This window comes from Plectrocnemia conspersa, unplaced genomic scaffold (genome assembly GCF_051122295.1).
Source record: "Plectrocnemia conspersa isolate PC_06_02 unplaced genomic scaffold, ASM5112229v1 ptg000003l, whole genome shotgun sequence".
In the NCBI taxonomy this organism is placed as follows: Eukaryota; Metazoa; Arthropoda; class Insecta; order Trichoptera; family Polycentropodidae; genus Plectrocnemia; species Plectrocnemia conspersa.
In genome coordinates, this window is record NW_028277167.1 from 15,219,178 (window position 1) to 15,236,904 (window position 17,727).

General features: G+C 27.8%; 1 protein-coding gene across 6 annotated transcripts in view; it reads right to left on the reverse strand.

Annotated features, from left to right (window-relative positions):
- LOC148236732 (trypsin-1-like) overlaps positions 1–17,727 on the reverse strand; it is a 32,756-nt gene that overhangs the window by 3,435 nt on the left and 11,594 nt on the right. For 2 of the 6 annotated variants that reach the window (XM_088182136.1, XM_088182139.1), the window contains one exon: positions 5,020–5,131. In XM_088182136.1, coding sequence (XP_088038262.1) covers positions 5,020–5,131 — 112 coding nt within the window. Of the gene's footprint in view, positions 1–4,995; positions 5,132–6,928; positions 7,385–17,727 lie in introns of those variants that run through there. The other 4 variants (XM_088182135.1, XM_088182137.1, XM_088182141.1 and 1 more) reach the window with 3 other exon arrangements.

Consider the following 17,727-nt stretch of genomic DNA (forward strand, 5'->3'; position numbering starts at 1 on the left):
ATGTAACGAGTTATTAAAGTATTATTAGGGGGGGGGGGGCGCAAATTTAGTTTTGCCTGGGGCGCTAAATAACCTAGGGCCGGCCCTGTTATGGATCAGATATGCACTTGCAATATTCAGAAAATGATTAAACCCATTGAAATTCATCAAATAATGAAAGTTCAGTATAGTGAAACATGCCTGTCATTCTAGAAAGTGTACAAGTGGCAACCCATCAAAACACATAATTTATTTCTACTATTATAATTTGTATAATGATTTTGTTTTTAGGCGCGTATTTTATTTTTCTATTTAAAAACGATTCTTATGCAAGCTGAGCGTAATTGATTGCTACCTCTCCCCCCTGTTTTATGATATTCCCTTATTGTCTCATTAAATTTATAAGTGATACTGGATCAATAGCTTCAAGTCCAACCACGTCAAAGTCCGCGCAGTATATTGAAGTGAAATACCGATTAGGTAAGGATCGTAGTTGCTAGTATGCCGAAATTCTTGAGCTAAGTGGGTAGCACAAGAATTGACCGACGCACAGTATACGATTTGACTAATCTAGGTGGACAAAAGTCTAAAATTATAATGTTCAGATATTGCTTTTTTTTAATATTACTATACCCTTGAATGTTCCCTACAACCGGTAACGTACTCCAAAACAGTTTTTGAGTCGCGATCCCTTCAATAAAAATGGGCAAAGTTACCGTTTTGGATCTAGGTAGCCGCGATTAGCCGCTTAGTGCAGCTGTGAACATTGACGTTTGTGCTTGGCTTACTGTGTTTTGTGTGATTTAAGTACTTTTTAGTGATGGGTTCTTCAACTAGAGGTAATTATCAATCTATCATTGCATTTTAATCCACCAAAATATTCGTGAATACTTAGGAATACTGTCTTAAAATATACCATTTTCAAAACAACAAAAAAAACACAAAAATTAACTTTGGATGGTCTTAAAGTATGTAGTCAAGTTGAGTCAAGGCATGACGAAGCTCTAAACGTATTCTCGCATCATTATAGTTTTTTAAAAGCATAATTAATTTGTGCGATTATGTGCGATTCTAAAGATTTTTAATTTGTTTCATTATAAGTGCCCAAATTTCACAAAAGTCATTATTTGACTTTTGGCGTTCTATCCCTTCCAAAGGCAGATTAAACAAAGTTATTATGTTTGTAAAGTCAAGATTTGTTGATTTGCTCCTTACACAAGATCAGGAGAAGCCCTTATGGACCTTTCTGAAAAAAGAATGTGAGAAGATTCGTGTGAAATGGCTTCGTACGATTAGACTTATTTTTAAGTGTCTATGAAAAATGGTTAAATTAAGAATTAGTGTTTTATATGTTCCACGAATAGTCACCGAAACCAAGTTTCAGTATTGGTAGACCGAAAAAGCGTTTTGAAGATAGTTGTACAAAAACGAAAAAGCGCAAAGTTCAATTGGAAAAATATAACGATGCACAGCTATTTTTTGCTGCACAATTAAGTGTGCGAGCCAGTGGAAAATGAGACGCTGCTAATTTAATGGAGGAAGTATCTACAGTTTTACCAAAACGAGCTACTGGTTATAAAAAAGCTCGGAGATGAATTAGCGTGAAAAAATAACCCCGGAAGAAGCGTTGGCTTTATTTATTGCAAACAATTTCACTGTGCAAATGTATGCTGAAGAAGAAGAAGGATGAAATAAAGGGTAAATTCAAAGAAATCAGTCTCATAGTAGACAAAGTTAAACCAGATTTTGGTACGAGCAACGATGGGAACACCGCAAGGGCGTTTTTCACGATTTTAAAGCAATGGCTCGTATCACCAGTATCAAAGAAAATTTTATTTATCTACTATTCTTACAGTCATAGCGTCTGGCTATAAAATGGACCCGGACAAATTTAAGCAATATTGTTTGGAAACACGAGACTTATATATCATCCTATACCCGTGGTATAACATGCCAGCTACATTGCATAAGATCCTGATACACGGAGCAGAAATAATAGAACAAATGTCTGAAGAGGCTTCAAAGGGCAAAAACAAAGAAATTAGGAAGGTCAAATTAGGTCACACATTAAAAACTTCTCGTGTTCGCACAAATTATGATTTATTTAAATATTTATTAATGTCGTCTGATCCTTACAATTATTTATTACGGAAACTGCCTAAGAAAAGCAGCATAAAACATTTTGCTTACATAAAAACTTTGTTAAAATCCAAATAAATTTAGTAAGATTAACAAAATTGTGTTTTATTTGCTGCCACATCTCTAAATTGTAATTTGAGACCATTTAAAATCCTATACGTCTGATTCTGAGTTTTGTCCAGCTAGATTGGTCAAATCGTACACTGTGCGACGCCCAGAAAATAAAACGCTTGGAGGCGTGTTCTTCGTTAATGATTTGAAACGAAAAAATACATTTTTGAGCCTGTGGTGAAAAGTGGATGCTGTATGATAACATTAAACGATTTGAACAATGTTCAAATGCAGATAAAGTTCCAGTACATGTACCTAAGCCATCATTGCGCCAAAAGAAGATAATGGTCACTGTTTGACAGACTGCTTAAAGAGTGTTTAATTACTTTTTTTAAACCAGAAAAACTAATTACAGCTATTTCATATTGTTGTGAAATTCATAGTGTGAACGAAAAATTAAAAAATAACAGCCAGTTTTATATAACAATAACAGGCGGAAGTAATTATGGGGTTCAAGATTTCAAGATTTAAAAAATAGTATTTTTAAATACACAGATTTTGAATGGGCTTTCGATAAAGTTATCCACAATTTACTCGTGAAAAATTGATCAAATTACGGGTTTTCTGAAGGTCTCATAAACCTATTCTTAAATTACTTGACAAATAGATATCAGTTCGTCAAGTATGAAAACTTATTTTCAGAACGATATATTGTAAGATCTCTACTGAAGTACTTCAAGGATCAAATTTGGGTCCATTGCTGTTGCTATTGTTCATTAATGTACATTAATAACATATAAAAAAATTATTATATGCGTATGTCTGGAATATTTTCACGAGAGTCTTGTCGATTTAGGATTCCCTCGACCTTCATACGTTTCTACTTCTTTCTTCATACGTTTTCATTTTACTCACTCTAGTACATATCACTTTTTAAATGTACATATTTACATAACATATTTAAAATAAGAGCTCTTCCTTATGTATCATACATAAATACACTAGAAACAAAAAGCTATTTTTATTATTCTAATATAACATTATTTATTTATAAAATAATATTAAAAAATATTTTCTATTAAGTTATTCGTTAAAATGTTTCATAAGTCAGTAATTAAGGAACAAAATTTAGGATACAAAGTCTAAGTGAAAAATAAACTCTCTCAATTCACTAACATATATTATCATGCTGTGAAAACTGTCGTTTTAATATTTTATACTTTCACTAAAAATGCGTAGAATGATGGCACTATAAAATAAAATGTATTTTATTGACTCAAAAGATAAGCGATTTCACCATTTTAGACCAATGAATCTAAAAGTCTAACCTATCGATCGCGATCACGCATTTACTGTTATGCTCGTTGTTATCAAATATATGAGCAATAAAATGAGCTTCTTTTGATGTAAAGTAGATAAAATTTTGGCTATAGCTCGTATATATCACGAATAATTAAATCGTTGATTGAAAACAATTGACTTGGATAAGTTTGCTATAAAGACAAATAGTGAAAATAACTTTAATTCCACTCCACATATTTATATGTACACGTATTGAACAACACTATTTTTTTAATTAACAAAAAAATACAGTCATGTATTATGAATTAATTATTTTTTTGTATATATGTATAAAAATGTGACTTTATAATAAAATATAAAAAAGTGTTGTATAGTGTGGTATATATATATATATATATATAAAATGTATATAGTGCAGTGAAGACGGAGCGTGTTGGATAGAAGAGATGAGTCTACTCTACACACAAAACACAAACATACAAAAAGCCCAAGTCTACAGAGCGCAAATCTGTAATGTAAACACTACAGAGCGACCAATCTAACGCCGTCGTCTAAAGTTACCTCTCTATCCAACACTGACGCCATCCTATTAGGTCGAATATTGACATTAGCATGTTGCATCTGCAAAGGCACCACATCAGCGTCAAATCAACGTCAAAAGCTCGTGTTAATTTCGCACATAGATATTATACACCGCTCTTTTTAGTAACGCTATATTATATATGTATTATGCATGTGCGAAAACGAACTGAAAGCTCCAGTTAACTTTTCAAATAAATTTTATGTGTTTTGTTAATTCAAATATCAAACACAGATATGTCCAATATATTATTATTATAAGAAAGAACCGATATAAGACATGGTTTATAAGCATCAACAAGAGCAAGACTGATATAAAAATTATGTCTTGCTTTGATTTGTCCCAAAAAAATCAAAAGACATTTGTCATGTTAAACAACGTAGCTTGAAATTTTTAGATATTATTGTAATTAATTTTAATTTTATTTTAGCGAGATTATTTAATTAATCAATTAATTTCTTCTTGCTAAAAGATTTTTGAATATCTTCTCAATTTTGTATTAACTGGTTTCTGAAAACTGATTGTCTGACCATAAAAAATAATAGGAGACTATTAGATGTAAATTTTACCCTTCATCAGATGAAATATTGTAATTGTAATATTGTATGTAAATGATCAATAATAAAGCAATTATAAAAATATATTAAGCCGGAAATGTTTACATTTACACAATATTGTAAATTGCATTTTTTGATTATGATTATGTATTGGCAATTGGAAATTGAAATTTCTCTGTATTGCATTACGTTTTTAACATGAATTTTTTTATTATTAAAATATACATTTGTATTAGCATAAGAGTTTTTAATGTGGACATATCTGTTTTTAGTTATTATGTATATTAAATATTTTTGAAAAATATTCACTGAAGCTTTCAGTTCGCATTTTCTTGTCATTAATTCTAATTAAATTAGTAAAATCAGTAAATTAGTCTTTATAGTAACTTGGCTATAAAAGGAAAGTAGAACCTCGACGATCCAATCCTGATGTAGGCCTGCCATGGGAACGATCCAAATCCCGCATCGTCACCTCCGACTATTCTTCTCTGAGCTGCCTGTTTGGCAACTGAAATTCCGCATCCTGAAGAATACAACAGAATTAAAATGATACGGTATACACAGTATATATGTTAAAATAAATCAATGTGTTTATTTGTTTGTATTTTAACACGAATACATGCTAATAATGTGTATTGTTATTCGTTAATTATTATTAATCAATACTATTATGATATTGTTAAAAAATGTTATTTTTGTGATTGAGTTAAATTGTTATTTATATTATTTATTAATCTGTTAATATAATAATATATTAATATTATAGTTAAAAATAATAATATAAGCTTTACATAACCTCGATTATAATTCATTTTTTTAATATATTTATTAGGATTGAATTTTATTTGAGAAAAATATTATGATATTTTATTAAAAAAATATGAATCCCTGAACGCGGTAAAGGACGTACGTATGTAATATTAAAATATTGACAGCTAAATTAATTGTTTTAGACCAAGTTGTTAGTATGACAGTTAAGGACAAGAAGATAACAGCTAACAAGCGCGCGGTTAGGATCGGCATTATACTCTTCCGACTGGTTTTGTTGCCTTCGGAAGTCAATCTAACAAATTTATAATTTATTTGAAATGTGACTTTTAGTACTTCTGCATTATAATGAAAAAAATAATGTAATTACTATTACAACTATTTTTCGATAAAAAAATATAAAAAACAACTCTTGCAAAAATTTCTCGTTGCGCGGCTCAAAACACGTGATCGTTTAAAAATACATTTCATTTTCTACAGTATTTTATTTTTAAAATACAATATGAATAAAATAGTTGTTTTTAATTACGCCACTATCTGAATTTTTTGTTTATTTAATTTCTATAAATATATTCTTCATGAGAAATTCATATTGCTTAGTATTAGTCAAAAGTTTAAAAAAAGAATTATAGTTGTCTTTAAAAAAATTATTAAAATATTTTATTTTTCGCAAAAGTGAATTTAAGCTTTTCTTGAAAATTTAGGAAAAATTTCATTCCTACAAAAAAAATTTGAGGAGGAGGGAGGGATTAGAACCTATAAAAAATGATAAAATAAAACATTAAATATGTTAGTGAAAACTCATAGGAAGTTTGATTAACGAATATTTTTTGCCAAACGAAATATGTGTTTTTTTATGAATTATTGAATTTATAATTAAAAATTAACACATGTATCTTTTTTGTAAATATATTTTTAAAATAATAATTTATTTTTTAGATTATTAAACGTACTGATTAATATGACCTTTACTTATACATTATTTGAGTTAAAGTTAACTTAAATGGACCCATAATCTACAGACGATGCGATTTGTACGTCCTCTCTGTTTTAGTGCTTCGTATATCTAAAATATATTTAGGGCTTCTTCATTCTTAGGTCTAAGCAACTTTTATTAAGAATATAAAATTTGATATTTATATTAAATAGTTTAGTTGTATTTAGTATAAATTTAATGTTATTATTTACTTTATTACTCTGATTGTCTATTAAAAGCTTTCATAAAATTGCAACCAAAAAGTTTTAAACTAACATAAGTATAAGTAACTAAAAAAAAATAAAGTCATGATTTAACAATAATAAGCTAGTGACTTATCCCATTTTACCTCTGACGTTATCAAATTTTTTATCTACATATATGTTATATTTAACCAACTCAACGTTTTTCGAGTTGCAATTGTATATAAAAAATTATTTATTTTCTTAAACTTGCACGATCTCGATTTCAAAAAAACAAACTTTTGAACTTTCTAGCGTTCGGGTGAAATCTAAAAAGGTCAACGTTCGTGACTTCTTCAAAGTCTGCTTCACACGACTACTTTTTTCAACTTGCCGTTTTTTTCGATGAACCTTTCGCTCTTGACGTGAAGTTTGTATTGTTCCGCCGCAGTTTTCACACACGAGACACGGCCGAAGAAAAACAGCGACACGACCGATGACAGCACCACGACACACGACACTTTCATGTCAGATCACTCAAAAATCTGGCATAGAAGATTCGGCTCCGCGGCTAATGAGCAGCTTCTCCCGACCTCGATTCTTCAAAGACGACAGATGGATAATATAATCGGACGCGATTTCCAATTCGAATCACGGACACTTGACTAACTATTTGCACAAGGATGGATCGCACAATTAGCCTTGGCAGTATTCAGATTTAATCTCAGTTGCAAAATCTGATGTTATGGAAGATGGAGTAAGAAGCTTGTATAATGCGATATAAGAGCATGTAAGAGAAAAAGGGAAAGCTCTTAGCGCGACCGAGTCTCATGAGCGACTAAATCGATCTATCAGTAGAACGCGAGGAACCGTTCGATGATGGGGATTTGTTGGTGAAATATAGAAGAAGAAAAAACTGGTGAAAATTATCGCAAGTACACGGCGTTCGGAAAGTTTGCGGTTAGATAATAGTAATATTAATAAACGTGCGTCGTTGTGCAACGAACCGTGCTTCCGAAAATTATCGCGAGTTTCCTATATTGCACAATCTTGTATCAAAATACAATATTAATAGAAACGGTAATAAACATTAACTTTTTCGATAGTTAAAAAATGAATTTCTATGGAAAATTTCCCATTTGTAAATATATTTAATAAATAATATAAATTCTTACGACAAATGAATTTAATTACTGGATATTTAACTTTAAAATTAACTGTTACTGCTATAAAAAATAATAAATAACACCGTTCTTCATTAATCCATTGATACTTATCAAATATTACTTTTTAAAAACTGAAATGTAACACAATGAGGCAATGAGCTTTTTTAAAATGTTTTTCACAAAAAATCTTAGGTTCAATTTTAAAACAATATTTTTTTTCGAATATTGTGAAAGGTTTTTATAACCTCAAACATATTTTCTTTAAATTTTATATTATATTAAAAGTTTGCGTAATATCAATATTAAAAAATATTTTTTTTACTATCCAGTTAAATATGTCTACATACTAATATTTGTGCAAGAGTTGTAACACCACTGACACTATAGATAAAAGATTGCAGCAATTCCATAAAAATAGAAAACATTGATATTCAATATCAAATGCAAATTTATTAATAAAAGTCATAATTAATATAATTCTCCGCAAGTCTAACTGAAAAATCAGTCTAATATAAATATAAATATGAGAAGTTAAGATAATAAAAATATATTACTCCCCGAGACTCTCTCCCGACCGTTGAGCAATACTGTGCTATCGCACAGTATTTTATTCGCTATAATTCGAAAATAGTTTTAAAGCGTTAAACTATTTGACAGCTAGTGGTATTATATGTAAAACGTGATAATTACTTATAAATCTAATTGCCAATGTATAACATAATTTCGATATTAATATTCTATGTAAAAGGAAAGCTAACCAGCAAGATAAATTGGTGATAGAAGTCGATGACTAATACCTGAAAGACCTGTGTTTGAATCCTGTATGAAGTTTAGTGTTTTTTTTACAATTTCTATCGTACCTGAGAGTAATAGTGATTATTATATAGTAATAATTCCGATCGATCGTCGTTAGGTTTTCCTAGATTTTCCTAATAGCACGGACGAATATCGTATTGATATTACGCAATCGACTTATATTTTTATAAGCTATAAAAAAAGAAAAACATTTTTAATAGTTCATACAATGATTTGAGAAATGAAATAAACTTATACAGTAAACTATTTTTTTACTCTCCAGTGTCGAATTAACTACCGATCATTTTATTTCTCTCTTAAAAAGTTGAGTCACGTCCGAATGGCAATTCAAATAGTTAATTTATTGATTAGAATTAATATAGAAATTTTTGCAATGATTTTATTCAATACACATTATTTATAAAGTAAATTATAAAGAAATGTCATATTTTTTTACATAATATGATTAATAAAAGCAATCAGTAATAATTTTTAGATAATGTTTTTATAGTTTTTGTGATAGAACGTGTGTGTGTGTTTTTTTTAATATTTGTAATATGTTTAATAAAAACATATATCTACGATTTCTCAAATTTTATTTGCATATCTTATAATTTAATTCTTTTATCTTTATTTTACAGTACTATAACTATTCTCTGCTATATATAATAAATACATTAAGTGCATTAATTATATATTAATAATTTCTTGAAATTTATTTAAAGAATTAATAATACAGTACAATATTTTACCAAATTAAAAATTGTAATTATTCTATGCTATATATTTTAAGTGCATAAAAATAGCTCAATAATTTGTTAAGATATGTCTTAAAGAGTTCCTACAGCAATAACATATTTTATTTTTATATGGCACTATTCTCTTGAGTGCATAAAAATATCTCATGATTGTTTTGAGTTTTTTTTAAGTATTTATAATTTATTGAAATTATTCAAATTACTATTCTCTGCTATATGTATAAAAATATTTTAAATAAAATTACAGATTTTTTTATTTATTTCTTAAATTAATACATACAATATACAATAAAATATTCTCAATGAGAAAAATGAATATTATTTATATAGATTAATATCTATGTATATAAATAATAATACTTTTTCCCTATACTATAGATATTTTATAGTTAAACTTTATAAACACTGTAGGGGGCCTATTCATATACATACATATGTATTTATTTAGATTACATTATTGCCAAAACTTGTCGACACTCTGGTAACATTGTCGTAGCTGACATATTACTCTCGACTCAGGCGGGCTCGCATGCCGGTGCAGGCCCCGCGTACCGTTCACTGTATATTTATATAAGTAACATCAAATCGTCAATAAAATACTACTGTAGCGGCTCAATTTGTGTTTAATTGCCACCCGTTACCTCCCGTCGCAAAAAAAACTATATACAAAAAACGTATTAATTTTTTTAATCTCCTGTTGTAACCTGAGAGGCGTAAGCTAAATGCGTTACATCGGGGTAAAATCTAAACTAACTAAGGTAATTCAATCAAATATAATAAATACTTACAAGTAATATTAAACCAAGATATCAGTTTTGGAATTGGTAAAATTTATATAATTAATATGTACGTATTTTTAAAAATTGTTTTGAGAATATATTATATAAGACGAGTAATGCTTTCCTCTATAATTATCGAAAAATATGTAGAAATCAGAAATCATGTAATCGTTACCGAAACGTTTAGCAAAACATCACTTGATTTTTTGATGAAAATATTTATTACCATTCTAATTTTCATTAGAATGATTGAGAGGCACTTTCACATCTTTGAATGCTAAACAAAGCTTTGTGATAACAGCAAATAAATGTCAAAGAAGATTTTTATTGACGTATAATGATTCAATAGCTAAACGAATTTGGAAATTTGTTACTGCGTTAGTGTATAATTTTTATTATTTAATTTTATTGTTATGTAGCATGGACTGATGAATGTGTGACATCGTAGCAGCCAAAATGTAAGGAAATTGTTTATTTTTATTTACTTCTGATACCTTTTTGCTGTTTTTTATGGATAAATTAAAGTAAAGTAAAGATATAATACTAGTAACAATGAAACTAATTTTTTAATTGCTCGACAACGAAGACGTTTTCCAGAGACTCCACGTGATACAGAAAATCAATGTGTGTTAAAATTCTTTCAAGTGCAAGGTTCTCTGTTTTGTCATCGTGAAAGGAGTTTCTGTTTATGGTTATGGATAGGCTAAATGTAGCAAGAAAAATATATTAAAGAAGTGACTTCCATGATAAAGAAAGTGGTGGAAGGCAATTCATCAACGATAAAATAATTCATTGTACCAATTATGATCTTAATAAGCCACATCGAGAATAAAACGACTGCTTAAAGATTAAGGTATTGGAAACTATATGAGCACTTTCTCCTGAAAAAGAGAGCAAACGTGAATCTTAGAGTTTGATACTGGAATTAAGACTATGCTAACAAATATTCTGGACTGTATCTTTATCTGTTTATCTAAATATTCCCAGTATAAAAATAAATACATTATGTTAAATGCATTTTCGATTAAAATACTCTACACGTAAAAATGTGAATGAACTCACATCCATTGTACTTCCATCAAATAAGGTACGTGGGTAGATATGTATTTAAAGTGTTAAAAATAATACATATATTAATGTATACAATCAGAAAAACGAAATATGATTATAATTGTAAATCTACCTGTAAAATACGACAGGCGTTAGCTCAAAGCGTTCCAGTGATAGCTTTATTTTAATAGAATATATTTTTTGTAATCACGCATCATCATAATACAAGCGCTAAGGTCAATCTGCACCTTGAAAGCGACCAAGAGAAGCTAGATTTTCATCTCTACGATTCGGCTCTCAACGTGCATTGAATCTTTAATCACCCTGTACTTCCTCGAATATGCGTATTGACCAAATGTTAATTATTGAGCTCATGCAAAAAAAACGTTGCTTAACACCGATTTATCGCCGATCGTGACTAGAATGCTCCGAAAAATCGTCAGTCGGACACGAACGCATCAATGAGACATTTGCAGTCGGCTGGCAACACGCTTAGGACGTTGAGACGGAAACTTGGGTATTTTCAGGACATTGAGTTTTCAGGGACCACAATGGCGATTCTGGGTGACGCGAGAGGAAAAAAACGACGTGACTAATCACTTCTTCTCTTTTTGAGAAATTTTCAATTGATTGAATACGAAGAATTTGGACCGAGAGTATATGAATATTTATGTGTTATTTTAATTGCCGGTTTGAAACTAATTTTTACTCCGAAAATTGTAAATGTACGTGAAATTTCTATGTAAAGAAACGAAGCATTGACACTTATAGTATTTAAAAACTATTTTTTATTTATAAAATATATAAATAAACTATTTATAATAAATAAAATTTAAGATATATATACTTCTACACAATCCTACATCGTTTGAGCGATCTAAAAATTATTGCATAGCTACCCTTTAAGACCCTGCATAAAACCTAATATTATGATAAATGAGAAACGTTCCATAAAATGCTCAATTACACGTTAGGATTCTGAGAAAATATAACTAATATAGCTACAGTATTACATACATTGAAAAAGAAACATTTATGACCATCATTCTTTTTAATTTGTATGTAAATATAATAATAATGACTCTCTTAAAATAAGCACACGTTGATTTCCGTTACATTTTAATTCATAACAACGTCAGATACGAACCACTAGTCGTATAGAAAATATAAAGTGTGGTTCAGTGGAAAAAATAAGTTATCGTGATATTTAGGATAAAAAAGCATTTGTGAGCTACTTGTGATTTATTTTACTACAAACAGACGTGTCACTAGAAAACTTATATCAGAAATAATTTATGGAACTTTTCATTATGCCACTACTTATTATCCCAGTGTAATGTTTTACTTTTAGCAAAAGTTAAAAAACTAAATTTTTAATAAAATATGATTTATCAAATTTACTAATACATATAAAACAATTCATAATTTTTAATTTACAACTAATATCTTCGTAAAGTTTCATTGTAAAAGGTAATAACTAGATTAACTTATCTATATGTTATTAAGTGACAATTTTCAGAACACAAATTGAAGTATTATTTATAATATAATGGCGAATGTTTTTCTTCTTGCTATAATAAATTTATTTAAATTTATTAAATAGCTACGTGCAAAGTTAAGGTCATTGGTAAAAATAACTGTGACTGATTTAATTCCATATAAATTCTTCTATCCTCTGATTATAAATTGGTAAATGCATAATACGTGTTTATATTATAATTTGTAAGTACATATATAATACTATATGCATTTATAGTGTAAAAATATACTTAAAATAAATATTCTAACAATGCTATTTTTAATGTTATGTTACAGAATACTTTCATAGATTTATAGAATAATATATCATAGAATTAAATATTTTTAAGGTCTGATACATAATTTCCAATAATCATATAGATATAGTCGACTGTATTTTAAATGTTACAAATAACACTAAAACATATATAATAAGCTTAATAATAATAATAAATTATAAGCCATGGATTTGTATTAAAAAATAATTTAATATTTGTTTATTAAAAAAAACTGTTAATAATAATATATATTCCTTTTAAATATTTCTTGCAACTTTTTAAAAGTTTTGACATATTATTGATTATCAGTATTTATTTTGGTCTTTGCCGAAGAACATGATTCAATCTAAAATAATGAATTTAGGATCAAAACTAAGCACTTATAAAAAAATATATATGGATTAATTGATATGAAATCAATATTAATAAGTTGTGACACTTTCGAAGAGAGAGTCCTCTTTAAAATATCGTACACTTGATACAAATTATTACGGAAAGTGGCCGAGAAGATCATGTTAATAAAATCAGGATAGAAATCTCGGATTATCGACGTGCATAATAGGCAGCAGTGGTCGTCACCGGTACCGGTATACGTAACAATTATGAAAGGATTGTCTTATAAAGCAGATAGCATACTGCATACACGTTCTAGAGTGCCCAACTAGTTTCAACCGATCATTAGAACTTTGACTTCCTCTAGATTTCACTCGCTAGACGGAAGTCGAAAAGTTATCTCCGAGTATTGCGTAACCATCGCACTACATGGTTTGTAAATGATTTTAACCAATTATTCCAATATACGAATATTCGAAACTAATGACTTTTCATAACGTCAATATAATTAAAACTGAATGATGTGCAGAATTTTTCGCACGATTTCGCTTAGTAAATAATTTATTGACAGTCGTAACAATGAACGATATTACTAAGAAAATTCTTCTATAACGTGCGTAATGATTTAAAAAAAACGGTTGAAGAACAACTTAACGACATTGTAGATATTTCAATGGCGTGTTAAAATGTCGTTAGTATGAAAATGTAAAAAAAGTTTATAAGCATATTAATGAACTATTATTAAATTGATTTAATTTTAAAATGTCAATATATTATCAGAAAATATAACAATTGGTTAATGTTTTGCATGATTTTATAAATCAGTAATAAAAAATCATATTGCCTTGACTCTGTATTACAAAATTATATAATCAAAACACTGATTAATTCCTTATACCATATTCAGTAATAATGCACATTCTATCAGAACCAATGCACAGTTGTAATTGGTTGTAATACTAAATTATTTCCTAACTTTAATATACAGGCCAGAAGTAATAACTTATGTCATTAATAATATTTCAACGCTAGGTTTTATATGATATGAACACAATATTAACTGAAAATAAAATATGTATATGTATTAAAATAAAAAGTAATTTTTTTCACTACTTTTTTAAAGTAATTCCTAAATATCATTGATTATTTTAATGTTTCTGAAAAATAATATATTTAACAAAAAAAATCAATTTTATATTGAAAGCTTCTGTAAAATTAAGTGTTTGTTAATCCGTATACTGAAAAAATACTCAAAAAATATTTTTAGTAACGTCTTTATATGTTTTTAATATATTTTAGTTTAAATAGTGTATATAATTTTATCTAAAACTAAGTTTTGATCTCTTCGAGAAAATAAAAAAAATGTGTTTTTATAGTTATTTTTTTGCCAGCATAAATTTTTTTGTTAAAATCATATTTTTATAATTTAAATTTTTTTTACATATCATAAGTGTTTATAATTTTATATGAAACTAAAACAAAATAAATGGTATTTATTAAAAAAAAAATGTTTTTATGTCTTAGTGATTTTAACAATATACTTCGGTGGTTATGTTTTCTAATATTATATATAATTTAATCGTCAATTATTTAATCATAGAGTTTATTCTTTACATATTTTTTTACAATTGATTATATACTGAAAATTAAATCTCTTTTTACAAATTATTTAAAAACTCTAGTTTACATTGAATATTTATAAAGAAGTAGAAAATTTTCTGTAATATATCTAACTATAATACTAATGCAGTTTTTTGTTAATATATCCAACTTTTTTTTATAAATTAAGATTCTTATTAATCCTTTCTAGAAAATTATTTGTTAGTATAAGGATTGAAATACTTTATTAAAATACTGAAAAAATCATGTTAAATTTGTTTTAATATACTAGACAAAATTAAAGCAAAAAAAAAACATATTTTCAAGCTGCTGAATTTATGTTTGTAAAATATATATATATTTTTGTCATTTTAGTAAAATATATAGAATTAATAAATGTGGTAAGTTTTTGCTAGCATAATATTATAATTCAAGGTGTGGCACTTAACGATATAATTAAAGTAAAACACATTTTTTTATTCAATCAATGATCAAATAACTAAAAAAGCTGTAAAATTATATGCTAATAAAAAAACTATAATTAGTTTTTCTAATTATGATTAAATTTATCATTTACTGGTACGCGATATGTTTTTTTTTCATTCAATAAGATTGTTGTCAACAAGAAAATGAAATTCCTAGCACACGTTATAAAGTATAACCTAAGTGAACTAAAGCATATAGTGTCACAAATAGTCTAACAAAATACCTTACATACTTTATCTTGTTATTACTATTATTGAACCTTTATTTAGTCCTTTTCCCCCTTTTTTATTCAGTTACTTGAATCTACTTAACTGAAACTCGGTAACTTTTACTTAATTTTTAAGTAGGCAGATTTTTTGCAGAAAGAATAATTTTTAATATTTTACAAATAAAATATGTATTTTATATATGTGTATAACTAATCATAATATTAAAAAATATTAAATAATTAAAAAACGGGCCTAATGATTAAAACAATTAAAATTATCATATGAATTGGCGAATTAATTGAGTCATGATATATTTTTTGCCAAATTGTTAAATGTTATTAACAAAAGTTTTTTAAATAGTTTATTGACAAATCTTTAAATTAAGCTCGTTTCTGAAATCCCATCGCATTTCGACACTCGTTCTCTCATTTCGCTCTCAGAATACAGAAGTTCCGCACGTACTTCTACCAGAGGTCATTCTACCAAAATCTCTGGACGTCCGTACGTAACCGTGATGCATGTCGAGCATAATCATGTGCCATTGTGTGTTAGGTATTATAAGCTGGTGGCGAATTTCACTTTCTATGTTCGCCGGGAAAACGTGTAGGCATTTTTCACGAAGCTCAAAGAAAGTCTACGCATTAAATTGCCATCACGGTTCGATAAGCTACGAAATCGAAGGGTTCCCAAGTGGCGTGACTGATCGAAAAACTACTCTTTTTCGTCAACTACTAACGAGATTCTCATATAATATTTTTTTAGTGTTGACGTACGCGTGGGAGAGGATACGCGCCGTCGCCGTCACAACGCCGTATTGTTAAAATTGAAAAGTATATAAATATGATATTACAATTTAAATTTGTTATTTTTAAAATAATTTAGATGTGTTTTTTTAATTTAATCGAAAAGTTCATGAAAAAGGCAAAAGAAATTACATACATGATTTTCTCTTACGAATTAAAGATACAAGTCTAGTGAAAAGAAGCGATTTTTTCACTTAGTTGGTAATACGTGATGTGGTAAAGTTTGTCTGGCTTCAACCACAGTAACCTTGTGATTGGTTTGTCCAGTTATATGCATATACGAAAGAAGAAAATGTTGCTGAAATTCATTTAGAATTTGTTTCTGTTTATGGTAATGGCAAAATAATATTATGCATTTTTAGCATGAAGAAGTGACGTTCATGATGAAGAAATTAGTAAATGAAATCTATTGTCATGATGAACTTATCAAACAAATTAAATAAAAAAGCGTTTGAGCAATCCATGCCAAGAAGTGAGTAGGACTGTTTCTTTGTAGAACAATTACATATAAAACTATTTTCATAAAATTGTTTTTAATGATGAACTCATTAAAAACAAATTAAAGAAAATGTCAAGAAGTAAACGGGACTGTTTTTTGTAAAACAATTTAGAAAGAATATGCTATCTGAAACTACTTCCATAAAGTTAAAATCACATTAAGACCAGCATATTGTCAAGACTTCATATTTTTATATTTGCATGAAAAAAATTGCCTAACAACTCAACTTTAAATCGAAAGACAAATAAAGTAATTTATAATTTTTGAGAAAACTATTTATTATTGATGATGAAATCTGAATCAACCGAAAAAACTCTGCCTTGATACAAGAACAACAAATGTCAAAAATAATACTTAAATTGTTCATTTATTTACTGACATTGGTTGTTTGAGTATTAACATATATACCATTAAGCTGTTTTTAAGCTGCATTAAAAATAGTTTCAATTGTAACAAAATGTACTTGTATAATACTCTCTAAAGTTAATTTATTCTGCATTATAGCAATAGTTGTTTTAAAAGTCAAAAGAGTTAAGGAATAGGTTTTATGATCTTTAACAACTGATAATATTTCGGGAATAAAAAGAATTTAATTAATTTTTTTTGGATAAATCTACTTAGATGTTTTCTTGACTTTTTTAGTTACAATAAAATGCAATTCTTGGGTAAATATTAATTATACATATAATTGTGCAATTTCATTTTTTCCCTATAATCCTAAAATTTGGTAAAAAAATACGCTAATTTAAAACAGTATTATTCAAAATACACTCTAAAGATACAACTGAAAATACTAAAAATTAGATATTAAACAAAATTCTGACATAATAAATTGATTTGCTTTTTGTATCGAAATCACAGAGGTGAATATTATTTTTATTAAACTAAAGTAATATCTATACGCCAACAAATAATTATTA